The sequence below is a fragment of the Annulohypoxylon maeteangense genome (genome assembly GCF_022496945.1).
Source record: "Annulohypoxylon maeteangense strain CBS 123835 unplaced genomic scaffold GGS22scaffold_2, whole genome shotgun sequence".
In the NCBI taxonomy this organism is placed as follows: domain Eukaryota; kingdom Fungi; phylum Ascomycota; class Sordariomycetes; order Xylariales; family Hypoxylaceae; genus Annulohypoxylon; species Annulohypoxylon maeteangense.
In genome coordinates this window covers 63,132-89,731 of record NW_025953249.1, presented here as the reverse complement: position 1 = coordinate 89,731, position 26,600 = coordinate 63,132, and the positions used below count along the sequence as shown (strand labels likewise).

The 26,600-nt window shown below is 47.7% G+C and overlaps 13 protein-coding genes across 13 annotated transcripts; 8 read left to right on the top strand and 5 right to left on the bottom strand.

Annotated features, from left to right (window-relative positions):
• Nucleotides 1-1,129: 1,129 nt before the first annotated feature.
• On the top strand, nucleotides 1,130-1,802 carry GGS22DRAFT_184150 (putative BLI-3 blue-light-inducible Bli-3 protein; the record flags this gene model as incomplete). Its single annotated transcript, XM_047964158.1, has 2 exons — nucleotides 1,130-1,330; nucleotides 1,383-1,802. 2 exons carry the CDS (start codon nucleotides 1,130-1,132, stop codon nucleotides 1,800-1,802), a joined length of 621 nt encoding a protein of 206 aa, XP_047822403.1.
• Nucleotides 1,803-1,866: 64 nt separating this feature from the next.
• On the bottom strand, nucleotides 1,867-3,017 carry GGS22DRAFT_60702 (Diphthine synthase). Its single transcript, XM_047967540.1, has 3 exons — nucleotides 2,818-3,017; nucleotides 2,621-2,745; nucleotides 1,867-2,531 (listed from the first exon to the last, which is right to left on the bottom strand). Exons 1-3 carry the CDS (start codon nucleotides 2,950-2,952, stop codon nucleotides 1,931-1,933), a joined length of 861 nt encoding a protein of 286 aa, XP_047822402.1. The 5' UTR covers nucleotides 2,953-3,017; the 3' UTR covers nucleotides 1,867-1,930.
• Nucleotides 3,018-3,186: 169 nt separating this feature from the next.
• Nucleotides 3,187-4,315, top strand: GGS22DRAFT_151852 (uncharacterized protein). Its single transcript, XM_047959565.1, has one exon. The coding sequence runs from the start codon at nucleotides 3,302-3,304 to the stop codon at nucleotides 4,013-4,015; it is 714 nt and encodes a 237-aa protein (XP_047822401.1). The 5' UTR covers nucleotides 3,187-3,301; the 3' UTR covers nucleotides 4,016-4,315.
• Nucleotides 4,316-4,779: 464 nt separating this feature from the next.
• Nucleotides 4,780-5,743, top strand: GGS22DRAFT_60687 (ubiquitin-conjugating enzyme E2). Its single transcript, XM_047967539.1, has 2 exons — nucleotides 4,780-5,104; nucleotides 5,236-5,743. The coding sequence occupies exons 1-2, from the start codon at nucleotides 4,915-4,917 to the stop codon at nucleotides 5,598-5,600; spliced, it is 555 nt and encodes a 184-aa protein (XP_047822400.1). The 5' UTR covers nucleotides 4,780-4,914; the 3' UTR covers nucleotides 5,601-5,743.
• A 143-nt stretch (nucleotides 5,744-5,886) lies between these two features.
• Nucleotides 5,887-7,325, bottom strand: GGS22DRAFT_177465 (glycosyltransferase family 33 protein; the record flags this gene model as incomplete). Its single annotated transcript, XM_047963514.1, has 3 exons — nucleotides 5,887-6,831; nucleotides 6,899-7,092; nucleotides 7,166-7,325. The coding sequence occupies 3 exons, from the start codon at nucleotides 7,323-7,325 to the stop codon at nucleotides 5,887-5,889; spliced, it is 1,299 nt and encodes a 432-aa protein (XP_047822399.1).
• Nucleotides 7,326-8,346: 1,021 nt separating this feature from the next.
• Nucleotides 8,347-10,761, top strand: GGS22DRAFT_60638 (cation efflux protein). Its single transcript, XM_047967536.1, has 3 exons — nucleotides 8,347-9,260; nucleotides 9,324-9,542; nucleotides 9,601-10,761. Exons 1-3 carry the CDS (start codon nucleotides 8,647-8,649, stop codon nucleotides 10,466-10,468), a joined length of 1,701 nt encoding a protein of 566 aa, XP_047822398.1. The 5' UTR covers nucleotides 8,347-8,646; the 3' UTR covers nucleotides 10,469-10,761.
• Nucleotides 10,762-10,856: 95 nt separating this feature from the next.
• On the bottom strand, nucleotides 10,857-12,090 carry GGS22DRAFT_60644 (uncharacterized protein). Its single transcript, XM_047967538.1, has 2 exons — nucleotides 11,285-12,090; nucleotides 10,857-11,229 (listed from the first exon to the last, which is right to left on the bottom strand). Exon 1 carries the CDS (start codon nucleotides 11,919-11,921, stop codon nucleotides 11,301-11,303), a length of 621 nt encoding a protein of 206 aa, XP_047822397.1. The 5' UTR covers nucleotides 11,922-12,090; the 3' UTR covers nucleotides 10,857-11,229; nucleotides 11,285-11,300.
• GGS22DRAFT_60640 (mitochondrial carrier) lies at nucleotides 11,610-13,377 on the top strand. Its single transcript, XM_047967537.1, has 2 exons — nucleotides 11,610-12,436; nucleotides 12,510-13,377. The coding sequence occupies exons 1-2, from the start codon at nucleotides 12,064-12,066 to the stop codon at nucleotides 13,178-13,180; spliced, it is 1,044 nt and encodes a 347-aa protein (XP_047822396.1). The 5' UTR covers nucleotides 11,610-12,063; the 3' UTR covers nucleotides 13,181-13,377.
• A 690-nt stretch (nucleotides 13,378-14,067) lies between these two features.
• GGS22DRAFT_151837 (uncharacterized protein) lies at nucleotides 14,068-17,587 on the bottom strand. Its single transcript, XM_047959564.1, has 3 exons — nucleotides 17,364-17,587; nucleotides 16,924-17,287; nucleotides 14,068-16,837 (listed from the first exon to the last, which is right to left on the bottom strand). Exons 2-3 carry the CDS (start codon nucleotides 16,956-16,958, stop codon nucleotides 14,779-14,781), a joined length of 2,094 nt encoding a protein of 697 aa, XP_047822395.1. The 5' UTR covers nucleotides 16,959-17,287; nucleotides 17,364-17,587; the 3' UTR covers nucleotides 14,068-14,778.
• Nucleotides 17,588-18,065: 478 nt separating this feature from the next.
• On the top strand, nucleotides 18,066-19,534 carry GGS22DRAFT_151836 (peptidase C13 family-domain-containing protein). The gene is made up of 2 exons (XM_047959563.1): nucleotides 18,066-18,770; nucleotides 18,843-19,534. Exons 1-2 carry the CDS (start codon nucleotides 18,220-18,222, stop codon nucleotides 19,492-19,494), a joined length of 1,203 nt encoding a protein of 400 aa, XP_047822394.1. The 5' UTR covers nucleotides 18,066-18,219; the 3' UTR covers nucleotides 19,495-19,534.
• A 332-nt stretch (nucleotides 19,535-19,866) lies between these two features.
• Nucleotides 19,867-22,825, top strand: GGS22DRAFT_60585 (uncharacterized protein). Its single transcript, XM_047967534.1, has 5 exons — nucleotides 19,867-20,953; nucleotides 21,018-21,266; nucleotides 21,327-21,507; nucleotides 21,562-22,317; nucleotides 22,382-22,825. The coding sequence occupies exons 1-5, from the start codon at nucleotides 20,153-20,155 to the stop codon at nucleotides 22,564-22,566; spliced, it is 2,172 nt and encodes a 723-aa protein (XP_047822393.1). The 5' UTR covers nucleotides 19,867-20,152; the 3' UTR covers nucleotides 22,567-22,825.
• Nucleotides 22,825-24,371, bottom strand: GGS22DRAFT_60606 (Ribonuclease/ribotoxin). Its single transcript, XM_047967535.1, has 4 exons — nucleotides 24,326-24,371; nucleotides 24,242-24,269; nucleotides 23,389-24,184; nucleotides 22,825-23,325 (listed from the first exon to the last, which is right to left on the bottom strand). Exons 3-4 carry the CDS (start codon nucleotides 23,687-23,689, stop codon nucleotides 23,111-23,113), a joined length of 516 nt encoding a protein of 171 aa, XP_047822392.1. The 5' UTR covers nucleotides 23,690-24,184; nucleotides 24,242-24,269; nucleotides 24,326-24,371; the 3' UTR covers nucleotides 22,825-23,110.
• A 619-nt stretch (nucleotides 24,372-24,990) lies between these two features.
• On the top strand, nucleotides 24,991-26,553 carry GGS22DRAFT_151830 (uncharacterized protein). The gene is made up of 2 exons (XM_047959562.1): nucleotides 24,991-25,787; nucleotides 25,854-26,553. Exons 1-2 carry the CDS (start codon nucleotides 25,301-25,303, stop codon nucleotides 26,312-26,314), a joined length of 948 nt encoding a protein of 315 aa, XP_047822391.1. The 5' UTR covers nucleotides 24,991-25,300; the 3' UTR covers nucleotides 26,315-26,553.
• The last annotated feature ends 47 nt before the right edge of the window (nucleotides 26,554-26,600 follow it).

Here is a 26,600-nt window from a genome sequence, read left to right as displayed (position 1 = left end):
AACCGGGAGAACTTTGAGGTTGCGTAGTTCAAATAATTTGAGGTGGTGTTTCCTGACATAAATCCGCTAGTCCATGAAACCAGACGGGACGAGTGGATCTATCAGGTGAGGGATGAGAACGGTAGGTGATCTAACCGGGAGCCAGTTCCAAGTTGTACAGTGCAGGCTTATCCGCGGATGCTGTCAGTTCCCAGTGCTAAATTAGCGGGAGCGGACGTCACTGGGAAGAGGGGCAACATGATGCTAATGTATGAGTAGAAGTGAATTTAAAGGCAGCTGCTTCCTATATCTACGTACTAGGTAGGTAGATATGTACCTTCTTGGTATTGCACATCAACAGAACTAGATAGAAAGGCAGGTGCACGCATCCACGGACTCCTTTAAGTCCAATATTAGGTATTGCGCGTCGCACCTACATGAGGAAACCTCGGAATAAACTCTCATATCCCCTGTTCCAGTTCCTGCTTGATTCCATCCTGCCCCGGTACAGATCGGGACATGGATTGGAAGTGGTTTCTAATTATACTTTACATGTACATAGATACATACTGCAGTGCACGTACGGAGATTGGGTTATCTTATCTAAACGCGATCTCTCCAAATGACGTTACTCAATTAGGAGCGAGGTGAGAGAGCTGCATCGAGTTATTTTGTATCGGACATAGTATATGATGCAAGACTTGAAAATATACTGTACTTCCAATGTTATAAATGTATATCTATAGTAGGTAAGCGTCTATAGGCACAGGGGTAGGATATGGCATCGCTAACATTCCATAGTGGATAGAGAAAGATCAATACACTTGATGTAGTTCTTGCTATTGAATACCTAGGTAGTAATTCCCATGAGTTGACGTCATTGAAACCTCCCAGAGACAAAGGCGTCTATGATGAAATCCGATGCGCCTCCAAATGCAACACAAGACTTCCGGGGTCGATCGTACGAATTGAAGAATAGATCAGCATCATTCTACGATAGATAGTGACGTTTTTATGCTAAAGGTGTTGATGCTAATTATTCAAATAGCGACCGTCTCCTTCGCGAATTTGAGTTGCTGATCAACATATGTTCACTCCAATACCTAATAAGAAACAGACAGCCACACGATACCATAGCTACGAGATCAGCATGTCGACATTCTCTAATACAGATACTGGTAGTAAGTCTGCTGACCCTTATAAGCTCGTCAACAAGGACGACAATCTACCAGTGAACGAGAAAATCGAGAGGCTCAACAAGTTCGTATTTACATGCAAGTATGGAATGATGACTACGCGCGATTTTAGCACTGGAAGACTCGTATCACGATGCATGGCATTGGCCGCGAAGGTAAATCGTTCTCCTAGCTCAAAAAATCTTGGACATTCTCACACCTCATAAGGAAAATGGAGGAGTGGACCAAATATTCTTCACCAACACAGAGTCTAAAAAGACAGACGAACTGGAAAACGACCCACACGTCAATATCTCATTCATGGATAGTTCCGGCCAATGGGCGTCCGTATCTGGAATGGCATCTATCGAGACTGATCGCAGCCTGGTTAATAAATACTACAGCCCAACGTTGAAAGTGTGGGTAGGTGATCTAGGAGATGGAATCCATGACGGTTCGGAGAATGATCCTCGAATTGGCATCATCAGGGTTAAGATATCGACGGCGACATATTCCGTTAGCGATTTGACCTTCCTTGGCTTCGCGACCGAGGTAGCTAAGGGTACCGTGACCGGACAACCTGCGAGCATCAACAAACTTCGCGAGATTAGTGAGAATGAAATTCAGTCGTGGAGAGCATCTCATTAGTTCGCATAGTTAGGACCCAAGTACCTAGGTCTTAGAGATAAATGGGATATGAGAATTCAAATTTGCCAAATCGCTCGAACTACTAGGTAGTTTTAATAAGGGGAGCTGTATAATATCTGACGGCGCCCTCATTGCATGCCGTAATCCTTATTCCATATTGTGTTCCATAACTCCTTGTCAACTGCAAACTCCCGCGTGTAATCTCTCTCTAGCTCGTGCGCCCTTCTGCCAAGCAATACTAAGCTATGCAATGGCGATCCTAGAGCTTCATCGGCGTCGCAAAGCTGTTGTAGCGTTCCCGCGACGAACTTCTCCGTTCTGCCGCCAACCCTCGCAGCGCCGACAGCTAGACTATCAGGTCCATAGACGCCCTCTTTCTTCTCTTCCTCAATCTCGAGCATTTGCTGCGCACATTGGCCGACTGTCATATATCTCGGGGGCTCGTAAATCTTTCTGCCTCGCGCCATGTTCTCTAAGCTTTGCTCTTTGACTTTGATGTCTAATAGTACGAGCGTATGAAGGCCAATCTCTCGGTTCTCCTTGATGCGATCGTAGAAAGAGGCCGGGCGCCAATTATCTAAGAAGAAGACCATTGACACTGTCTGTCCGAAGTTGTATAACTGGAGTCCTGTGGCGCCAATCCCAGACATTATGGATGCGTTGGGGACTGTCTGAACGGGGATTGAGAGCTCGCGCGCTCGAAGAACGAGGTCGGTATGCGTAGTAGCACTGGGTCATATCAGTTAATGTAAGTCGTACTTAGGGTTACGGGAAGATAAGAGGTAGTGTCTCTTCAATATCTTCAGGTTCTCTCATACCCGAAAGGATCACCGACGACTAGGAATGCGACATCTTCTGTATGCGCATCGCGGAGGATTTCGTCACTGTTGGATTCGACCATTTCTCGGTCTGCGACTACGATAGATCTGCCATAGTATTTTTCCTACTATTTTATTAGCGTTAGCTATATGAAAATCAGGACACGAACGACGATGCGATCTAATAGTAATCATACCAAGATAGATTGATCTACCAACAGAATACTCGTGTATGCCTCGAGATAGATGCGCGAAGCTTTCTTGACAATTTGGAGACCTTTAACGGTGATATCTGTCTCGTCTGAGAGACCTAGGCCTACTAGATACAACATCTTGGAATAAGCAAGATTTATACCTATCGATTCAACTTATAGAGGCTTTGACGGATGGAATCATTATGTCTTGGTATAAATTTTAATATTTCAACAGGGACATAATGTATAGTAGAATAAATCGCGGGGTATCGCAATAAACAGGATGACAGGGGATGTTCTGATAAGAAAATTAGAGTGGACCCAACCTCTTATCAAGTCTTCAATTGATGGTAACCTGGAAACCTTCCCGTGCTCTACTCTATAATTAAATCAACATTACAATACAGGTCGTCAACTTCACCAACGTATTAAAGCTCTAGCTCCTAAGAACTCGCCATCTCGAAATAACCACCGTAAATAGACCAAGATGTCCGACAAAAAGGGCTCGGCGTACGGCACGCCGGCGTCGGACACGTCGTTCCGGCGGAACTACGACTTAGACGAGTACGCGCAAAAAGCTAAGGTACGAGAGTCGGCCGAGCGAGAAGAAGCGAAAGCGCGATACGAAGCCAAGATGGCTGGAAAGAAATACTACAAGCCGATGACGGGTGACGAAACCCATACGCACGCGCGTCGCGAGATCATCGACCTCGAGGCCAATGTCGGCAAGACTACATTAGTACCAGCGGGCGCGGGTCAGGGTAAACGTGGTCGCAGTGCCGGTTTCTACTGTAGTGCTTGCGATCTCACGTTCAAGGATAACATGCAATGGGTCGAGCACATCAACAGTATGCAGCATCTGCGTAACGTGGGCGAGACGGGCGAGGTCAAGAAGGCCACCGCGGAAGACGTACACAGACGCATAGCCGAGGTGTGGGAGAGGTTGCAGGAACAGAAGAAGGCGAGTACCACGACATTGAAAGAGCGTCTAGAGCTGCGCGAAGAGGAGGCTACCAAGGAGAGGGAAGAGAGGCGGATTAAGAGGCAGGAAGAACTAGCTAAGAAGAAGGCTGAGAAAGAGGCTACCGAAAAGGTCAAGGTCGAATACGGCGACGATGTCCGGATCGAAGGCGAACATGACGAGGATGATATGATGGCAGCGATGGGTATTACAGGCTTTGGCACGTCGAAAAAAAAGTAGATGGGCATAGGAGAACAGATTGGATACTCTGAGGCATGCTGTTGATACATGTGAAGCTGGTATAAGGCGTATGGAATTATTGCGGCATTAGAATTGGCGTTTAGGATGGCTTGGTTATTGATCTACCTTGTCGTTCAAGGTAAACTTCTATGGATGTATGTTCACCTAGTACATGATACCCATTTGAGGAACAAAAATGGAAGAGAGCATGGAAGAAAATGTCTTTGAGTATCATTAATTCATTTCTACTTAGCTACTAGGTACACATTATTCACACATTATTCCATAGGGTGTCACATATGACCCGGCCCGGTGCGGAATTATTCATACAGCAAGTAACTAGTACTGTATGCGGAACAATCATGGATGTGTTGAATTCGCATAGCTTCGGTTAATTCATATCGACCAACTGCATCAAATAAGATGTGCAAATTATCAACCCGTTACGTCAGTTAGCTCCTACCTACCTGGTAACTGCGCTTACCCGCTCTCGCATAAACGAATCCAATTCGAGTTCAAACTTTATAATATCTTGTACCCGTCCGCACTACTTAATAGGTACAGTACATCTCCATCCCACCGTAAGTTCAGGTGTCTACCCCACCAAACGACTGGGAAACCTCCGTGACGGATTCGACAGGTCGAAATCTCCAGACTCGTTCTCGTTGCACTCTAATATTGAAACGTTTCTGGGGAGTTGTAACGTTGAATTCAAATACCTAGGTACATATGGTATTGCATAGGTACAATCTCCGTCGCATCTACAATTGCACGATCACACAATCACACGATCAATCCTTCGGGAATCCTCCCAGGACGGCGGGACAGTTCGAGTTCAAGTTCGAGTTCACCTTAAAACTCCTTATCTTCAGTTACACAAAGTGATACAGCGCGTCGCAATGTCAATTCCGGGTACTGCATCGTCTTCGTCGCAGATGACGGGAGCCGCCCGACTCCTCCAGCGTCAGCTGAAGGAGATGCACACGTCTCCAGACCCATCTGGTATCTCTGTCGGATTGGCTAAGGATACTAATGTCTTCGAGTGGGAAGTGATTCTCATGATTAACGACGACTGCAAGTATTATGGAGGTATGTCCTAACCTAGTATACACTAAGTACTTTCTACATCCCCTGCTAATTAGGATCACAACACCACTTTTCTAATCTAGCGTAAGAGATCACAACCCAAATATACTTAGCTAACACACGAGGAAATGTAGGTGCCAATTTCCGAGCCGTCATGACCTTCCCTCCCGAATATCCTCATCTACCGCCCAAGATCGTATTCCAGACGCCGGTGCCCTTCCACCCGAACATCTACCCGAACGGCGAACTCTGCATCTCGATCTTGCACCCGCCCGAAGAAGACAAGTATGGCTACGAGAGCGCCTCCGAGCGATGGAGTCCGGTGCAGACCCCGGAGACAATTCTCCTAAGCGTCCTTAGTCTCTTCAATGAGCCTAACGATGAGAGCCCTGCCAACCTAGATGCCGCTAAGCTTCTGCGTGCCGAGCGAGAAGGCGGACCGAAGGAATTCAGAAAGATGGTCAGAAAGTGCGTCAGGGAGAGTCTGGGCGAGGATTAATTGCGCAGGTGATCCGGATCCATTGAAATCTGTGACCACACAGTGGTGTTTCAACCATTATAACGATTCATGGTGCCTCTAATTCAACGGTAATCAAGAGACGATTATAGAGAGGCGCCTCCAAGTTGGACCCATCACTCGTCACTACGGATGATAGGTGGTTTGGTTGATTTCTGAGCATGTGGGGTGGCGTTTCAGGTCCAGGTATTCCTCGGCGAATATCCGAATTCATTCATAGGGTTTTGTAAATCGTTTCTAGCATAAGCAGTTGGACTTTGGTCTCTTTTCAGTCGATGACCCCAAATACACGTCCCAAAACCCGATCCCACTCCTCGTCCCACCGTAAACCACTCTCTTTCTTGGCCCCTTGACGTAGGATCTGGAGCTCAGCTGATCCGTCGTCGCTAAATAGCCGCTTTAAGATAACAGCCAGCTCATCTGCTTTCTCGAAGCCACATCCGTTTACCCCTTCCTTGACTAACTCGCTAAAACTTTCGTATCCCGAGTAAGCTGCGACTGGTAAACCCGAGCCGAACATGTCTACTACTTTCATAGGTAGATCCACGCCTGAGCTAGACATGTGAAGACATATTCCAAGGTCAGCACAACTTAGGAGCCTGGCGTAGTCTTCCATTGTAAGCCATGCAGTTAGTATGCGAATGTTAGGCAATCTTCCTGCTTTCTGCAGATATTTAATTTTCTCTTCGTAAAATGCCTTTTGGGGACCACGTCCCGTAATAATCGCGATGATTGGACGAACAGTTTCCTCCTTGGCGTACTTGACCAATGCCTCGAGCAAAAGAGAGAAATCCTCGTCAGGTGTCCAGGAAGTGCTGCTCACTATGAGTCTCGTTTGACCTGCTATTATATTCGAGGCGAAGTCTCTCGTCTCCGACAACTTCTCGAGAAAATCTCTACGGTCCGGTAACGATGTGAGGGGTTGAAAAATGGAAGCCGGTCGGTCGTGAAGAGTAAGGATTGGCGCCGTGACGTTGTAGGGTTCCCGTTCTAATTGCTTTTTCATTGCATGGGTAACAGTAATGTTGACGGTTGGGGCTGCCTGGCCTAATGCACATTCATAGGCCTTGGAAATTTTAACAAAAGGGTGATCCCGCCCCTTGGTACCTGCGAGGATTGTCCAGCCATAATTGTGCCAATCAATCATGAGATGGGTATTTCGTAAGATAGAAATAAGGAGCGCAATGGCAAGAGTTGGGATGGATGGTGGGTTCTGTAATAGATGTCAATGAGGACTCCTGGGTACCTAGGTAGTTATGAATATGGAAAAAGCAATATACCTGAACTAGAAGCCATCTTGCAGGGGGTGTTCGGTAACCCAACACTTGAAAGAGAGTCCATATCTGCCACAATACTTTCAAAGGCCCAGAGATGATGAATGGAATTGACCTAGACTTTAATAAATTTGGCGGAGGTGCCAACGGATAGATCCTAACCCGAGGGTTAGAAAGAAGGTCGGGATGAGGAGGGGATTCTATACAGTGAATTAGTATAAAAGCCGCATTCAAGCCTGTAGAGAAATAGAGAAATGGAGGAGATTAAGATACCGTGATAGCCAATAAGATCGACTCTCCCACCATGTCTAGCAACACTTAGCGCATGGTATTGCATACGCGGGCTTCGGCCAATGTCCCCGAGGACTAAAACTTGAACAGACACGGATTCCTTTGAAGCCGGAGAATGTTTAACGTAGCGTGAGGGAAGCATTGTCAATGTTACAACCAGACCGAGTAACAGGCCGAAAGCCGTAAATGCTAGGACAATGGCAAGATACGCCATGGCGGAAACAGTAAGACGTTGTTACTTGGGTATGGGATCAGTTACCTGTTTGGTGACATGTAGAAGAAAATGGGGTGGAAGACTTACTAAGAGAACGAGTGAGTTATACGGTTGGCTAAATTATTGCGTACATGCTTTCATACTCCTCAGGGCTCTTTCCGCAACTTGATCTAAAGTTGCTCAACAGTATCGGCAGATGAATGTTAGTTAGATAAGTCAAGGTTGTGATCCCGTCTACCTAATAGGTACAGTCACACTAAGCAACGGTGAACAATAAATATCTCTAATATCGAGTTAGGTATCCCTAGGTGGTGTTGAGATAAGGTTCCGAGATGCCTTCAATGTCCAAGCCTTAAACTGCCAGATGTGTATTACGTACAGAAATCTTTGTTTATTGCATCGATTGATTCGTGTTGTTTGACAAACCGGAACCAATGAGGTTGTAATGTCCGGCTGAACTTTAGTGGGTGTTGCATTATCCCCGCAGATGTACAGATTACTTTCGGCATTGGCCTTTCTTTCAGGTCTCTCTGGCCTGTCAACTTTAACTTTGGGGACAAGGTGGCCTATCAAGCCTAGTAATCTTACTGTAACTAAGCGAGAGATTACGGGACTTTATCTATGTGGTTGTACCCAGATACCTGAGTAACTAGTAATGCGGAGGATGCGCTGCAGGTTGCATCATACCCAACTCGCCCTAGATCGGAAAGAGCAAAGATTTATCTAAGAACCGCATTCAGGAACAGGGGGCAGGGGTAGGAGGTAGGAGGTTTACCTTCCTTCTTCTCGACGACTACCGCTCGGTTTTCTCCTCCATTCTTTTATCATCAGAAGATGCCACCATTGCTCGTTCTCTTTGGATTGTTTCCCATCGTTGTCTATTAAAACCGTGATCGCTTGTGTACTGTCTGCCGTCTGCTTCTATTCAAATTAGACATCCAAATATTTATTTATCTAGGTCCAATCGATTCGAACGCGCGCGATCACAATTAAAACCCCTGTCCGATCTTGTCAACAGCCAGATATCCATACGAATCCATACGATCCGTCGTTCACGACACAATTTGACCCACTCGACTTACCACAATCTGTCAATTACACAATACAATACAATACGATATAATACTTAGATATTCGTTGTGCTTCCATCTCTATGCGATAAGACAGGGAAACAAAGAGGGTCTTCAAGACTCACAACACTCTCACCGTTAGTTAGACGAGGAGATCTACAAGATCATTGAGCGGCAACATGGCATCCTCATATGCCTTACCACAGCCTCCGCTATCACATACCCACGGCCATACACATTCCCACTCCCACCCGCATTCTCATTCGCCTCCATCTTTTGGTCACTCGAGATCGACCCGCTCCTTGCAGGTCTATTCCCAAAGCCAGAAGTCAGAGGCCGCTCATAATCATGACCATGATCACGACCACGATCACGACCACGATCATGATCATAGCGATAGCGATACTCAGGCTCAAGTCCGACAGAACGTGTCACAATACCGAGCCAACTCATTCCTACCTCTACAAAGACGAGAAAACCGACCATCTCCTTTGAGACAGAACACCGAGAACTTACCTAGCCCGCAGAAGGAAGATATACCAGATATGTCGAAGGCTTCCAGCTACGACGCTCCCACCGGCGCTGTTTTACATGAGCATACTCATGACCACGACCACGACCACGACCATAACCATAACCATGGCCATAATCATGATCATCACGATAGCCACCACGGACATGCAGCGACCTACTCGAGATTTACAGCATTACTTCTCCCGTATACTTCGAGGTGGCCATTGATCCACGCAATCATGACAGAGAAGGACTCGCGTCGCATTTTCTATTTTATGGGGTAAGGCTCAAACTAATCGAAGTGTTTGTTTCTCCACATATCGCTAACCATGTCCATTTCTAGAGTCAATTTTTCGTTTATGGCCGTCCAAGCCGTCTACGGTTACCTCACCGACTCCCTCGGGCTTCTAAGCGATAGCATACACATGTTTTTTGACTGTGTAGCTTTGGCAGTAGGCCTTTTCGCGTCTGTGATGAGCAAATGGCCACCTAGCGAGAGGTTTCCTTATGGATTTGGAAAGATTGAGACACTAAGCGGATTTGCCAATGGTGTCTTCTTAATGTGCGTCCTCGTCTAGTAGTCTAATCTAACTGAAACGATTAGCTAACTATTTTTGTAGACTTATAAGCCTTGAAATCATGTTCGAAGGATTCGAGCGACTATTAGAAGGGCGAGAAACCAAGAGGCTCAGGGAGCTTTTTATCGTCAGTACTTTAGGATTAGTTGTCAATCTGCTAGGCATTTTTGCTTTTGGATCCCACGGCCACAGCCACGGCCATGGCCACGATCATTCACATGGGCATGGTCATGGGCATTCTCACGATCTCAGTCACAGCCACAGTCATGATAAAGACCACGATCACCACGATTGCAGTTCTCATCAAGAACACGAGCACGATCATAAGCACGATCATGGCCATAGTCATAGTCATGGTCATTCTCACGACCACTCTCACGACCATGATAACGAAAACATGCATGGGATCTATTTACATATTCTAGCTGATACTCTCGGAAGCGCATCGGTCATCGTCTCGACGATTTTGACCTATTTTATTCCCTGGTCCGGCTGGGATCCTCTGGCTTCCTTCTTGATCGCATATCTGATTCTCATCACGGCAACACCATTAGTAAAGTCGTCAGCTCAACGTCTGTTACTAACGATACCGGCTGATACGGAGTATAATCTCCGCAACACATTATCCGATATTACAAACCAGCGAGGCGTTGCTGCGTATTCGGTACCAAAGTTCTGGGTGGATGATGGCGCTGGTAGTGAGTCTGGCGTTAGACTCCTAGGGGTGGTGCACGTAGCAGCTGTGCGAGGAGCAGACTTGGAGGAGGTTCGAGATAGGGTTCAGAACTACCTCAATAAACGCGGGATCGATCTCACGATACAGATGGAGAGGGAAGGTGATACGACATGTTGGTGTGGGATGGGTAGGCTGGGTGGTGGTGTCCCGCCCAGAGGTTTGAGTGCTTATTGAAATGGTTATAATGGTGGGCGTAAGGAACTTGCTTTACTGAGTGACGGCGGGATCGGGGTCGATAAAAGAGTACTGCGCATGGCCTCGGAGTTGGAGCTTGATATCGGGGACGGTCTAACCTCACGAAACTTGACGATCAACAATGTTTTATTTGGACAACGTATGTTGGTTGGAGAGGGCATATCGATGGGGATATCGACAAGGGGGATGGCATAGAGGCAGGCAGGCAGGAAGGCGAGAAAACGAATATACCCATGATATATCTAAGCGCCTAACGTATGTTATCGTTCTGTATATACTTCTTTCGGATAGAGAGCGTATACATCATCTGGAAGTGAATTAAACGATCCAATACCTATTCGCATAATGTTTATTTCCTGTGGTCGTTTTTGGCATATGACAATGACGTAGATATGAAAGGTAAAGTCATGTTGAACCAGGCACAAGGAAGAGAACGGCTTCCGCCGGCTTCTAGTTTGGTTGGTTGAACTAGTACCTTGACTTACCCATTCGAATGTTGGAGGTTCGACAACGAATTGAATACCTACCTATCACTCAACATCCAAGAGGCCTGAATGCGAATGTATGTCCAATGAACAATTGGGTATTCCCTCTATCCTCTCTGTTTATCCTATAAGAGAGCTGTGTTCGTTCCCCAGGACAGACGGAGTAAGATCCATGTTTTCAATCAGGATAGCTAGTGGACATATGGATGTAGATCAATTGGCGGGGTGCTCCTTGGAGCTTTGTAGTACCTATCGCTACTAGTTTTGTTAGTACCTCCAGCATCTGAAGTTTACGTAAGAATGATAATGCCTTTATGTCTCTTCCATTAAGCCGACTTGGCCGAGGCACAATAAACCCCCGGTTCAAACATCGGATATGTTTTGTACCTTGTGAAGAGGTATAAGGTGTTTCGCATGGGAATGAGTAGGTGAAGGACGATAACTGTTGAATCGGGGTGAAATGTTGAGCTTTTATAGTCGGAGGAGAGAGAATTGAAGACGCACGTCATTTTTAAGATGAGATGCCTTATCAGATCTAGATGTAGGTACATCCTTGAATATCTGAGAATGTACCTTAGTAAGTACCTCGATGTGAGGGCTATTAGAGTGGGTACGGTACCGATACTTAGGAACCTATAAACCTTTTTTGAATGGTAAGAATGCCCACTACCCAGTGGTAAGGATGGGGACCATTTCGCCTGCCGAGGTTTGTAGTTGCTTCTGACGTTTGTTCGGCTTTCTATTGCCGAAACATTGGACGAGCTATCATCTGATAAAAAGTCAATTCCCTCTACTCTTCGGACTTCCGCTCCGTTTCGGTTTGTTTGAGATTTGACAATCATTACACGCGGGCGCAAGAGGTTGAAATTGCTAGGTATAATCGGGACAGCATTAGCGATCGGGATTCCATATCGCATGTGAATTCGCTCAAAAGAACTTGGCACCATCTTCACCTCCTAAGTAGATATCGACATCCCTTTGCTCAAGCCTCAGATTCTCGTCTTCGCGCCCGATAAGGATATCTCCATAGAGTGAGAAATCCCGCACCTTGGTAAACCCGATCAGACGTAAGCCGAAGACGTCGCCACCATGTCTTCGAACGAGAAGCACAACGGCATCAACGAGAAGCTGCATTCCTCGCTACCGTCCCCCGTCGCCGACCGCCTCCCCCATATCCCCGAGAGTAGGGATGAGTTGAAGGCTGAGCTGAAGGCCGAGTTGGAAGCCGGCGAGAAGGCCGTCAGCTCGAGTATACGATCATTTGCCGCCGGCGGCTTCGGTGGCGTATGCGCCGTCGTCGTTGGACATCCGTTCGATCTGGTGAAGGTGCGCTTACAAACCGCGGACAAGGGCGTGTACTCCTCCGCCATCGACGTGGTGCGGAAAAGCGTCGCAAGGGATGGGCTAAGGAGGGGTCTCTACGCAGGTGTCAGTGCGCCGTTAGTGGGGGTGACGCCAATGTGTATGCTATTCCCTCCTCTACTCTCATCATCCGCGATTCATAGGGCTTCGCACTAACCCTCACTCCTCTACAGTCGCTGTATCCTTTTGGGGCTATGACATGGGCAAGCGCGTCGTAACTAGCCTCTCGTCCCCGAACCCCAGCGGCACCCTCTCCATCGCCCAGATCAGCACGGCCGGCTTCCTCAGCGCCGTCCCGATGACCGTCATTACCGCCCCCTTCGAGCGCATCAAGGTGATCCTGCAAGTCCAAGGCCAGCGCCTCAAGCCCGGCGAGGAGCCGAAGTACAAGGGCGGTCTCGACGTCGTGCGCCAGCTCTACCGCGAAGGTGGCGTGCGCTCCGTCTTCCGCGGCAGCGTCGCCACGTTCGCGCGCGACGGCCCTGGGTCTGCCGCCTACTTCGCCGCGTACGAGTTTATCAAGCGAAGGCTTACGCCGCTAGACCCAGTGACGGGCAAGCCGAAGGGCGAGTTGAGCTTACTCGCTATCACGGCAGCCGGCGGTGCGGCGGGTGTGGCGATGTGGACGCCCGTGTTCCCTATCGATACGATTAAGAGCCGACTGCAGACGGCCGAGGGTAAGACGAGCATAGGGCGTGTGTTCAAGGAGCTATACGGCAAGGGAGGGATCAAGGCGTTCTTCCCCGGCTTCGGACCTGCTCTTGCCAGAGCGGTGCCTGCGAATGCGGCAACGTTCTTGGGCGTCGAGCTAGCGCATCAATTCTTCAAGAAGATGTTTGATTGAGCACTTGATTTATCGCCAGGATTGCGGTAGTTGGGGTGTTGGTTCGACACAGTCTGCATAGTCTGCATATTGCCGAATGCCCAGAACTGTCTACTAAGGACCTGCCTAGGTGGTTACTGAGCTTGGTAAAGGTGTGTGGAAGAAGAAAGCAAGGGCTTGAAAAGAGGACTCGCTAGAGTAGAAGAAGTCACTGGACGATGGCCTAGATATCTAAATGGGGAAAGTCTCCCAAGAGACTGATCAGAATCTCCTTCCTAGAGTACAGCACGTGAGGATGAGTATGAGAGTGGTGGAATTGCATATCTAGGGCGTTTATGAAGGATGGGCCTTCTATTGATTCACGTCGTTGCCCAGGGACCCAAGTTAGAGATAGTGTAGATATGCAGAGATGTATCTAGTAGGTAGAAATGGGAACTTCCATCAACTTCGTGTTTTTCCGCCGAACATACCTAGGTAGGTAGGTATACACTTGTGCAAAATGGGCAACGTGACGATAAAGTAGACGATGCTAGATGCTTACACGGCTCCCGTCCGTCGTACCACTCCGTGACCCCGCTCTACTTTGTTTCCGTGTCGAAGAATTAGCTAGGCGCTTACTTACGCCGTGCAGCCGTGTTGGCGTATCGTGAGGAGATTTGATATGCTGTGCAATGCAAAGGCGTTTTTAATGTACCTAGGTACGCATAGCACCGCGCAAACTACCTATACATACCTAGGTCTAGGTACCTAACCTACCTGTATAGAGCTCTAAACCCGGGAAGTTATATGCAGGTCGAAAACCACCGGGAGATCGACGGTGACATAGATAAGCGGTTACTCCCTGGCGCCTCCTATAAATACCTAGCACGTCTGTTGAGGCCATTAGTGTATGCATTGCTTTTCCCACGATCCCAACATGTCGGCAATAGGTGTATTTGAGAATCGTATAACCGATATGCCACCAATCAAAGTTTAGCAAGTCAAGATAAGACATTACGCATCATACATTATAAGTCACTCAACAAGTAGGTCTCATAGATATCCAGTTCCTGATGATGTAGAATTCACTCATTCATCTATGGATCATGGATAGCCAAGTATTCCCCGAGCTTTCCTCAAGCGTTCCTAACTTAGCACACTTCATTTGATATCACTACAATTTGAACTCCAGCCCTCGGGTCCTTCTCTCACTCGGACCCCTTTCTTATTCCCTAGGGCAATGCAAATATCGACAGACCGAGAGGTATCTTCTCAAAAAAAAAAAAAAAACAGGAAACAACCACGAAATAGGGGAGTTAAAGAGATGGGTATGGGTAGAGTGGAAAGTTTGAAGACGCCGACCTCCTTTTTTTAGGAATTGCCCACGATATCAACGACATATATACTCCGGGGGCTAAGAAAATAGAGAAATAGTACAGTCCATTAAAAGATTCGCTAATATGCCTAGAAATTTTTCGAGTTGTCGATGCCGCCGTCCGATGCGCTGGGTTAGCCGTCACTTTTGGATAGATAATATTTGGTAGGGCGTTGTCTCGTTCAAGATTCGAGAGAAAACCCATCGAATGTTAGTAATTTGGATCCTTCTAAGCAAGTCGAATTTCGTTGGGAGGGACCGGGATTCATCGTTCGTTGACCGTCCATCGTCGTTTCGTCGAGCTGAAATCCCGGATTCTTTCGGCTTCTCCTGGTGGTCGGGGCGAACCCCAGAGGCCCCCGTTATTTGTGCCGGGCCAGAGGCTCGGAAACGCATTCTCGTCAAAGCTGTCGTGCTCTTCGCCATGTTCGGATTGCGAGTCTAGTTTGTCTGGTTTCGAGGCGACCTTATCCGTCGACTCTCTAGACTCCACGTTGTTAGAATTAGAGCCATGCGCTTGCGTCTTTGGGGATGCCTCGACCTTTCCCTTTGGTACCCCACCTTCATGTTTGGGAATCGTCAGCGACGGCGTTTCTACCTTCATCCCCACCTCATCTTCTTGAGTTGGCGGTGTCCATAGACCTATCGAACCTGATCGATTCGCTCGGGTCGACGGGAAACTAGAGACGCCGCTGCCGACAGTTATTCCTCCGCTGATCGTACCGTTAGGGACCGTCGGCCGAATGGAAGACCCCAGCACCGGGGACCCTCTTCGCATACTACCGAGCGACGCGTTGACTGAAGTGCTGCGGCTACCCAGCGTCGGACTTCCGTATAACGAAGCGGCCAAATTGACATCCTGTAGCGCGGAACTAAAGCCATTGTTAAGTCGACCATGAGAATTACGGCTGCCGGACGAAGAAGAACGGCTGATGATGGGCGCGGCCATGGGAGAATGGAGATGTTCTGTGTTAGCGAATAGCTTCAGTTCGAACATTTCCGACATCGTAGGCCGCTTGGTTGATAGAGGTTCCTCGACCGAAGAAGCGTGTCCATTATAGATCTTTAAATTTACCCCGTCATCGAATTCGGGTTTTCGCTGCGCCAGCGTAATCGACGACATCGCAACATCAATCAGCACAGGCTGATGCGTGATGGCACCGATGAGAGCATTGCAACCAGCACCATGAGAAACAAGGACAACTACGTCTTCGATCTCAACTTCCTGATCGTCGCTAACGGCTAGACCACCAGAGCTACCCCCCTTTTGCGGAGGATGAACCGATTTCGGATTGGAGACCGTTTTGGTCACCATCTCTCCCGGATTTTCCGTAGTACTATACCACTCGACTAACCGACACAACCCTTTCCTAAACCTCTGATGCATCGCCGCCCAATCTTCAGGTAGGACACCCCCCTCTCCCCAGCCTAGATTGTCCCTACTAGAGTCCCATTGGTAGTCGATGTTGACACAGGCGTCGCGGGCATGTGCAGAATAGCCCTTCGGGATAGGCTCGCTAGTTGAGAGAGCATATGAAGGAACGGGAGCTACGTAACCTGGATTCCAAGACGGGTCAGAGGAAACCTTATGTGCGGCCTTCGGGTCCAGGTGTCCAGCCGATTCGCTCGAGACTTTTGGCAAGCCACCCTTCAGAGCAGAAAGGGTTTCAAGTCCAGAAGGAACATCGGAACTGGGGGTCATAGATGTCGCTAAGGGGCTCCCTCGACCAGCGGAAGCATTCCATAACTGAGTCGGAGCATTTGGAGCATGTCGACTGTGAAAGTGAGGGTAATCGTTGTAGTTTTCCCTCCGCAAAAGCTCGGCTTTCGCAGTCATCAGCATCAGGCTCGATTTAGGGGGCGGCGTAATATGTTCGAAGTAGTCGGGGGATAGCCATTCGCCGAGGAAGGGGTCGAGTCGCAAAACGGATTTCTCGACGTAGTTCGGTGGCGGCGATGGCGTATTGCGCGGAGATGGAGATCGTTCGACGGATACCATCGCAGGAACCGAGGAACTCGAAGCCAGGCCAGCAGCTATCGCTACGGATGTCTGTGTACAACGAAGGAATGGCGAACTATGTATCACAACCCTGTAGCGGCGCTTCTTCTGCTTGACAGAAGCCGTGTCGGGTTTGTGATCGGCGGCGGCAGCCTCAGCCTCAGCCTCAGCCTCATCGTATTCTTCTCTCTCTTGCAAAATAGAAGCAATCCTTGCTCCGACGGTCTTGGACTGCATCCATCCTCCGTATGTTAAAGGGGGGTCATAAGGAGTAGGCGAGGAAAGGTGCCATTGCTTGTCTGTGGCATCGAGGCGGTTACCGTGCCTGAATTCAGATTATCTTGGTTAGTTGCGACATAGACGATTTCAGAGGGTCAAAGGGGCAATATATCGCAAGGTACATGTACAAACCTAACTATGAATATGTAAGCCGGAGGGCGGCCCATATTTAGGTATTTTATAGGGATAGCAAAATGGATTAGATGTCGAATATCAGTATGGTTAGAAACAAGGGCTATCCGTCTCGGGTCGGGTTTGAATAGAAATGTAGAAAGGTAGGTATGTAGACGCCGTAAAATGCTTCGCTTCGTTAAATTCGCGAGGCGACAGCTAGGTCCTAGCTTTGATCAAATGCATGTGATTTTTGCCGGGAAAGCTGTTAGAGGGCTGTCACGAAGGTGCTACCTTAAGTAACGCAGGTCTCGGTATTTGGCGACAACGGTAAATGAGTTGCGGGTCTCGTATCAGAACAATCTCATTGTCGTGCGACTTTCGGCTTTAAGTAGTCCTCATATGGTGAGAACAGATCAGATGAGATGAGATTCGGGAAAGAAAGTGAAAAAGACCCTTACAAAGAATATAGTCGTGAGGGAAAATAGATTCAATGTTAGAATTAAGGTTTAATTAGGGTAGGTACTTGCGTTGTTCGCGCATTCTACCTCCAAACCTCCAATACTTACATGGACGGCTGTGGGTAGGTAAGTACCAGTACAGCTAGCAGCTGCCGTCTCTAAGCCTAGATGCAAGGGCGGAGACGGCGCATGACGATGAGGCGGGGCAAACCTTGAAAGCTAACGTCCTATCTAAGTTCACATAATACCGTACTTATTATTTCATGTATGTGGCTGCCTTCACTACGACATAAATGGCACTACAGGTGCCTCAGTGGAAGGCTGGGAGCCAACAGCTTGATTCTAGCATTTATTAGGAGACATGTGGAAGGACTGGCCGAGGGCTATTGGATATCTCCAAACCCCTGCAACCCTAGCGTTGGGTAAGAGATACATCTATGGATAGGTACATAGTAGGTACGAAGTAGCCCGCTCGATGACGCTACGATGCTTGAATCTCTAGGGCCTTTAAGTACTGAATAGGCATAATGAATACCTACTAGGTACTTATGCATTAAGTGGATGATCGGAGATAATGCCTGCCGACATTGGCGCACCTATGAAATCTACTCGTTCCTGCCGCTCTCGCTAGCGCATTCAATACGATACAGGGTACACGGGAAGAACCCCTGTTTATTGAGTCTCGAGGGGATGACAAATCAATTCTTATTCCAATACATGTTAATATTCCGCCATCTAATAGTGATTGTCTCAGATCAATACTATACTACAGCACGAACATCAATATTTTATCGTCTTCTGTCAATAACGAGGCGTCGAAACGAAGTAATCCAGCGATAGCTGGTCACCCATCACCATGAAGCTCTCGAACGCATTACACCTCCCCGCGCTCCTGGCAGCGACATTGCTATCTCCCATACAGCCTATACAACCTGTGACAGCAGAGCATACTAGCAATTGGGCTGTCTTAGTAGGCACTTCCAGATTTTGGTTCAACTACCGTCATCTTGCCAATGTCTTATCCATGTACCGAACCGTCAAGCGATTAGGAATACCCGATTCGCAAATCATCCTGATGCTTCCCGATGACATGGCCTGCAATCCTCGAAATGCATTTCCGGGTACCGTGTATAGTAACGCAGACCGCGCCGTCGACCTGTACGGAGACAACATCGAAGTCGACTACCGAGGGTACGAGGTTACAGTCGAGAACTTCATCAGGTTATTGACGGATCGTGTCGGGGACGAGATGCCGAGGAGCAAGCGGTTGCTAACAGACGACCGGAGCAACATATTCGTGTACATGACAGGTCACGGAGGAAACGAGTTCCTAAAATTTCAGGACGCGGAGGAAATCGGTGCTTTTGATTTGGCGGATGCGTTTGAGCAGATGTGGGAAAAGAGAAGGTAAGGCTCTCAGAGAAACTAATAGTGGCGTCTGCCTAGTAGGTAGTCCAGACTAACAACGACGACGGGTAGGTACCACGAGATTCTATTTATGATCGACACATGCCAAGCGAACACAATGTACAGCAAGCTTTACTCCCCCAACATAATCGCGACAGGTTCCTCGGAGTTGGACCAATCCTCGTATTCCCATCACGCCGATAACGACGTCGGGGTGGCTGTCATCGATCGGTACACGTACTATAACCTCGAGTTTTTAGAGTCGGAAGTTAAAGATCTAGGCAGTAAAAAGACAGTCGGCGACTTATTCGACAGTTACAACTACGAGAAGATACATTCAAATGCCGGTGTCCGGTACGACTTATTCCGAGGTGGCGCGGAAGCGGCGCGGAGTCGGCTGTTGACCGATTTCTTCGGAAACATACAGAATGTGGAGGTAGACGGCGCTAGGAACAACACGATAGATGAGGACGTATTAGCTCTCAGCAGAACGATAGCAAAGCTGCGAGAGTTAGCCGATCAAGAGGAAGAAGCAACTGCTTCGAACAAGAGCGATGCTAAAGAGTCGACGAAAGCTAACTCTCGACAATCAAAGAGAATTCAGATGGCCAAACCGTTGACGGACGAGAACTGGTACACGAAGAAACTTGTAGGTGCGACAGCATTAGCTAGTTGCGCCGCTTTATGGGCTCTCGGGTCCTATTTGGAGACACCAAAGAATTAGAGTAGAAATTTGATTCGTGTTAATAATAGAGGAAAATACCATTATATCGATTTGACTTGAAATGGTTCATACCTGCTAGGTACTTACATGTAGTCACCTACATACATATACCTATGCGTAGATGAGACGTGGATGTAGCTATTGAGTATGCCGAGTTTATAAAGAGCTCTAACCTTAGGTAGGTAGGTACCTAGTAGGCTGTTAAGATAGGTACTAGGTGCCTAATACTTAGTGCCTAGGAATAAGTTTGCATAGGTACCTAACCACCTGCATCCACGAAGTTAAATTGAATCAGATGGGGGATATTTTAAGAGGCGACAGACAAAATGCGATTTTCGTCCAGTCATAATTTTTCTTAATGAGAATGCATTGCAAAATAGACATCTAAGATTATTCTGTTATTATATATTAGGTACATGAGGAAGTACTTCGTCCATTCCAACTTTTCTAGTCGTTGAACATTTATCTTCGTTAAAATTCAGATTCAGAAAATTCGCTTCAATCTTTTTTCTTTCCTCATTCTGAATCTCAGTTCCACACTTCGTCAAACCGACAACTTACCATGAAACAACCAATTCATACATACCAGTCAGCAATAAGATTAGATAAATTGCGATGACCTAATAATACCGCTCTCTTTCCACTCGCTCCCTTCAATATGTCTTCCGGAACTCGTAACGAAAACATTCTCCCACTAGAATCATTCGCCCTCACAGCCGTCCCAGCAAGCACACATAATGTCGTTTGGTCTCCTGACGCTGAACTAGCAGTCGGATGCGACGACTGTGTATACATATTCATCCCGGATTTTACCATCCCCAAATCCGAGAATGGTAGAGACCCTAGTGTAGTCCGTCAGTTCAACGACGTCGCTCTCCGTTTCCCTAGTGTCGAACACCGGAGCCCGGAATTGAACCGCCCCTTATTCGACTATGTAGGACTGGAGTTTCCCGACTTTGAGTTCATCCCGGGTGGTGGTGGTTCGGGTACTGTCACTAGTCAGGGCAGTTCTATGAACCATCTCGTCGCGTTGGAATGGTCCCCCTGCGGCTTAGGTCGGATGAATCGATCTGTTCTCGCCGTTCTCACTGGCGCCGGTACCATCACCGTCTATTGCGAAGGCGCATCGGATAGGAATAATGCATATAAGCCGCGCGGCCGTAGCGCTAGAACTTTGCTACCTTGGGTTGCTCCCTGGGGTGTTGGTGCAGGCCTGCTCTTACCTGCCATCGAAGGACATCAAACCGAATATGTCAAAGAGTACATCACGGCATTCGCGTGGGCCAGGGATACGGATGGCTACGGCACACTATTGGCGTATGCAAACGACGACGATGAGATCGTCATATTATCCGTACAAGCTCAGCACGATCCTAATGCAACTCTAGGAGACTGTGGTCAATGGAGGGTTGAGGAAGTCGCAAGATTCGCAGGTATAGGGCCGCACCCAAAAACGAATGTATGTTTTTTATTTACGTTTTGGACGCCATACTCCTTATACCTTTTACTGAAGCTTTCTATAGCAAAACGACCCGGACTCTTTGCCCTCCGGCTCATCCTTTTCGCTCAGTTGGGGTCCTTGGCTTAAAAGGGGAACTTCAAAGACCAGCATGATCTCCTACATAAACAATAATTACGTCGGTTTCCGACAAGTTACCATCGACTCTCCCCAGCAGCGAATGGAGCCTCCAAATGTAAAAGTCAATAAGGTTGATACCGACGGGGTCTGCCTCTCCTTAGGCCAAGATGCTTTTGTGGTGTGGGAAGATCTTGTAAGATTCTTATTGATTAGTCATCGCCTCATCTTGAAATTCGAACTAATGTAAGATCAGATATGGACCATTGATCAGTCGAAGGTGTGTCGTGGTGTTATCGCTACTCCTATGTTGGCGAAAGCATTTCAGGTTTCCTTTGACAATCCCAAGTCTAGTAAGATTTCTAGACACACCGCGTATGAGTGCGGTAGCACATATCCTGATATAGATGATATTTCTACACAAAATCCTATCACTGGTATGTTTTCACTTTCTCCTATGCCAGTCTTATACTATGTCTCACATTTTATAGGACTCGTAATCCACCCTCCTTCGCTCTCTCAAAAAACCGCTACGCCTTCTTACTCACTCGTTCGACTCTCGGCAACTCACGAAAACGATGCGTGGTATCAGACAAACCTTCCCCTACCTCCCAATCCCGAGGACGGAACAATCGGGCCACGATGGGCGACCGAGATTAACCAAATCGTGGAGCAACAACTTCCGCGTGCGATGGCATATAGAGCCGTCGTGGATGGAGGTAGCGTCGGATCGGACGACGTTTCGGACGGAGATGAGGAAATGGATAACGAGTCATTTGAGGGATCAGACTATGACCCCGACGAGAATTTTGCCGGCATAGACACTGAAGATCAAGTTCATATCAACAGGGCCCGCATTTGGGGAATGGCTTCGAGTCCGGGCGGAGGAGTCACCGCGGTTTTTATCAGCCATCATAACACTGTCTTCTACGGACGAGATACGTTCGCAGGGATAAAATGTCGCATCCTCTTTGGTCGCCACGACGGCACCTCGGACAAAGGCGAAGAAGCTCTCACCACCTTAGCTATGAAAAACCTCAGCACCGAAGCTAAGACGTGGGAATGGATGTACGGTGGCGGTCCTCCCGTGCCAGGAGTAGGTCACTTGACGAGCCAGAGCAGCGAAGATCGCAGCGCGTTGAAGGACCATTTCGAACTAGCCATCCGTCAGCAAGCATGCTCTTTCTGCAAGTCACCCCTAAAGTCGGAGGGGAAGTTGTGTCGGTGTGATAAGGGGCACCCTTTCTGTAGGTGTACCAACCCGGCACGATATGTTGATTTATGTGACAATCTAACCATATTTTCTACTAGCTACGTGTGCGACTACAGGTCTCCCTATCTTAGCTCCAGGTTTATCGAGAACGTGTAACGTGTGCAGCTCCAAGTGCCTAAATAGGGAGAACCTCATCGTCATAGCACCCCAACTTAAGGATATCATCACGGACGAAATTTCTGATGAACTTTGCGGCAATTGTGGTGGAAAGTTTGTAAATTGATTGGATACCACAGCCCTACGAAGATCTGCATACTTTGCTATAATCGATGGAACCGTTCCAAATCCAATTTGGCTGATTGAAAGTCCACAGCTGGCGTACGACGACCATGACGACGACGACGACCACGACCACGAAGATGATGAAAAACAATACCCAACTACTTCCGGTTCGGTCAATGGTTAGACTTACAACAAATTGGAAAGCCAAAGTATTACGAGACAAAAACCATCGAGACAACTTGATAGATGCTCACCAGTAGCTATGACAATCTAATTTCTATCATCTTGACTAGCACATATCGAGGCCTTTCACAACAGGAGATAATGCTAAGGTCAATTCGGGGTGATAATTGTTCAAAATTCGGTGTGCCACCTAAGTGGTAGCTCCAAGTGATCTAACTAGGTAAATAACATGAAAAGCGAAGGCGAAGAAGCTATATACGCGACCCTAGCAAGATGTAAGGTCGTTTTATACCAATGAAGGTTTCCAATGTCTAATATCCTATCGTCACCAAGTGATGACGGCGCTAAATGGAAGGTCCCATTTAAGTGCACTTCTGGAAGAAGTCCTTGCCCTGGAACTCCTTGTCGACCGTAGAGTGTGTCATGACACCGCAGACCTTGGGCCTCTTGTCGTGGGTACCGTTGTCTACGATGTAGACAACGCGGAGGGGTGTCTTGGCCTGACCGTTGGATTGGGCATCCTTCTGCCACTCAGGCATCTTTCCGTTGACCTTCTTGTCGTTCCAGTAGATGGGGTCTAATTCATTAACGTTAGCGGGAGCTCGTAAGATGTTGCGAATGGGAAAGTTCCGTCACTTACACTCCCACAGCTTGGCGTTCTTGACGTTGCAGCCCTTAACACCCCACTGGAGGTTGTCACCGTTTCTGTAGTTGTGAGGGTCGCCGCTCTTGCCCGTGGTGAAGGCAGCCTTCTTGGCCTGTTCGGTAGCATAGCTCATGTCAACCTTGAACTTTGCCCCAGACTGGTTGTTCTTAGGGTTGCAGGTGACCTCGGTGGCGCGGGCCTCGAGCTCGACAGCAACGCCGTTCTCTTCGACAGGCAGCGCGGAGACGGAGGCACCGGCGAGGGCGATAGAGAGGAAGATCTTGGAGAAGAGCATTTCGATAATTGGAGGAGTATTCAAAAGTTGAATAGTTGTAGAGTTTTGTAGCGAAGATTGAATGGAGTTGTGCGTTGTTGCTGTTGCTGTTGCTGTTGCTGTTGCTTTGAATTGTTTGGATGAAGAAGTTGACTCCCAAGGCGACGAAGGTCTCCTTTTAAACCATCGCGTCTACTATAGACGCACCCGTTGATTCTACCCCATTACCAAATCTAAACCAATATATCTTTACTTAGAACGAGGCTGTACAGCGACGATCTGAATTTGAGGATTGTCTAGCTGCCTAGTAACAGAATCGATGCATCGGTTTAAACATAGGCAAGCTCAGCTGAACGGTCTGTATCAGGATATGCCGTCAGCATGAGGCGTAAGTAGGAACTTAGGTCCAACCGGTAGCTATCCCCAGAATATGGCTACGTGTGGCAGATGTGGGTATGACCAACGCAGGGTCCAGGGCTCTAGTCTCTAGTATCGGTAGGATCAATACCTACTATCCTGGGAGCAATTGTTAAATTTTGAACGTCACATATCTGAATGGAGGTAGCGAGCTACGTAGACCTGGTAGATACCTAGGTAGGTACTTGAGGCTCAGGTCAACAATCAGGTCAACAAAGAAGATAGGCACACGATACGAACTTGCTACGCTGCCAACTGCCCATAGGCACGTTTCATAGACAAATGACCTACCTCTGAGACTGGTGCCAGTTGGGTGGCGTCTACATCCTGTATCGTGTATATTATTCCTCGGCTTCTTGTGCGATATTAGGGCAAAGGCTGACAGCATATGTCGATCTCGATCGAAAATATATTGAGTGGCATTTTGTAACTAAATTTACGACGATAGCGAGGAAGGCGAAGTTGAACGATGCTCGAATGATGGGTATGGGTTAAAGATCTTCAGTTTCTAGGAAGAGTGGTTCAAGGAAGAGATATACTTAGTAATTTCAATCCACTTCAAGCCTTACTTAATCAAAGAGAAGGAATGGACTATGTTGTGATGTGGATTATAACTTGAAGCTAAACGCTGCAATCGAAAGGCAACGAGAAATATCCAGACACGCTAATACGTCAGAGACAAGCCTAACGGCAATCATTGCCGAACATACCTAGAATGTACATATTCAATGTATGTCAGCTTAATCAGACGTAAGCTTATCTACCTCATAGGTACCTAGCAGCCTAGGTTTGTAGAATGCATTTAAGTTAAACCCCGATGGATTCCAGATCTGTACCACTTACCTAATTAAAACCCGTTCAGGTAATGACAAACATCGGGCTTTCCTTCGCTGGGTTCAGCTGTACGACGTAAGGGGCCAAGCAATATCTAGGGCTCTGGGGCTGAGTCTTCGATCGCATCGCTCCTACTTACACAACTACATCATTGGTGATTAGGTAACATTAGAGCCACATCTACCTGCTAGGCAGGTATGGATAGGATCATAGGTAGGTAGCTACATACCTCCTAGTATCATATTAGTATGTAAGTAGGTGCCTACCTACATATGCATCAACAAAATACAAGCTGCCTATACACTTCATTGAATCCATCATCTTTGCTCCCAATCTTCTCCCATCGCTTTCACTGAAACTGCCTACGCCCCGTTACCAACCATGGCTACCGAAAAAGATGAGCCGATGGCTCTTATTCTAAGCCTATACGATGATGATGACGCCGAGGACCGATTCTGCAAGAATTTGATGCAAGCTCTGGTCGATGGCTCTCGAACTCCGTCCCAGATCGCTACCGATCTTGATGCCTGGGTTGTCAAAGAGTCTTCGGACAGGTTGCAGAAATTCTCAGACCAACCTGATCTCATCCAAAAAGATGGAAACGGCCATGTGCTCCGTACTAGCATGCCAAACGCCAGCGGATATGTTGAGCGCTTCTTTCAGAGTTTTCCCTCTCTGTGTTCTGTTTTTCCACCGCATCATGGCGGCCAGACTAGAATCATTCAGTTTCTCGAGGCCTTGTTAGCCATCCCCGACCACGAGGCACCCGATTCCTTCGCGGAAGGCGGTAGCCATAAAGATGTTAATAAGATAACCTTATGGTCGGACCGTGGTTATTCGACCGAATATCTTCGCGTCGGAGCAGATGGTTTGTGTTTCTGCAGCCCAATATATACAAGATAAATGCCCAAGTGGTCTAACAACTGAGATGCAGCTATTGGATACTCCGGTTCGGGAATCGAAACCCCTGACAGTGAATCAGAGACTCGCTGGCGCAACTACCAGTCCACCATAGCGCGCATTACATTGACCGGTTTCAGCGAATGTGGCTTCACTAGCGCGCTGCGCGATATCCTTCCCAGCGGCAAAAAATATCCCAGTTTCAATGTCCGGGTGGCTTCCAAGCCTGATGTTATTGGAGGCCACATTCTGGCCGCGGCACAATGGCTTATATGGCCCGACGAGGCGCGCTACGTATATCAGCAGTGCAGGAAAAAGGAAAAGACGGACAAGAAGAACCCTAGAGACACGTGGAGCATGGAAAACTGGAGGATATGGAAAGCGCAATTCCAACTCTTCGCTTGGGATGAGAGGGTCGACCCGCGAGCTCGCGACGTGGCCAAGAAAGCGATCGATAGGATAATTGAAGTTGAGGAGAAGGATGGATCTTCATGATTCCGAGTCTTGTCGCATACTGGTTGCACAATTGAAGTCTTAGTCTTCTAAATGCGACGCAACATGTTCCTTAGGATATCAGTGTACTTCAAGATAGTTAAATATGGTGAAATATGGAAACCATACATGTACGATACCTACCTAGTACCTACCTAGTGCCTAGGACCTACATATACGAAATTCGCATAGCGTACCTAGTAGGTACCTAGTATCCAGGTAGTTTAGCGGCCTGCATTACCTAGTAGGAGGTAAGCATGTCCCTATTGTATTGTATTGTACAATCTCG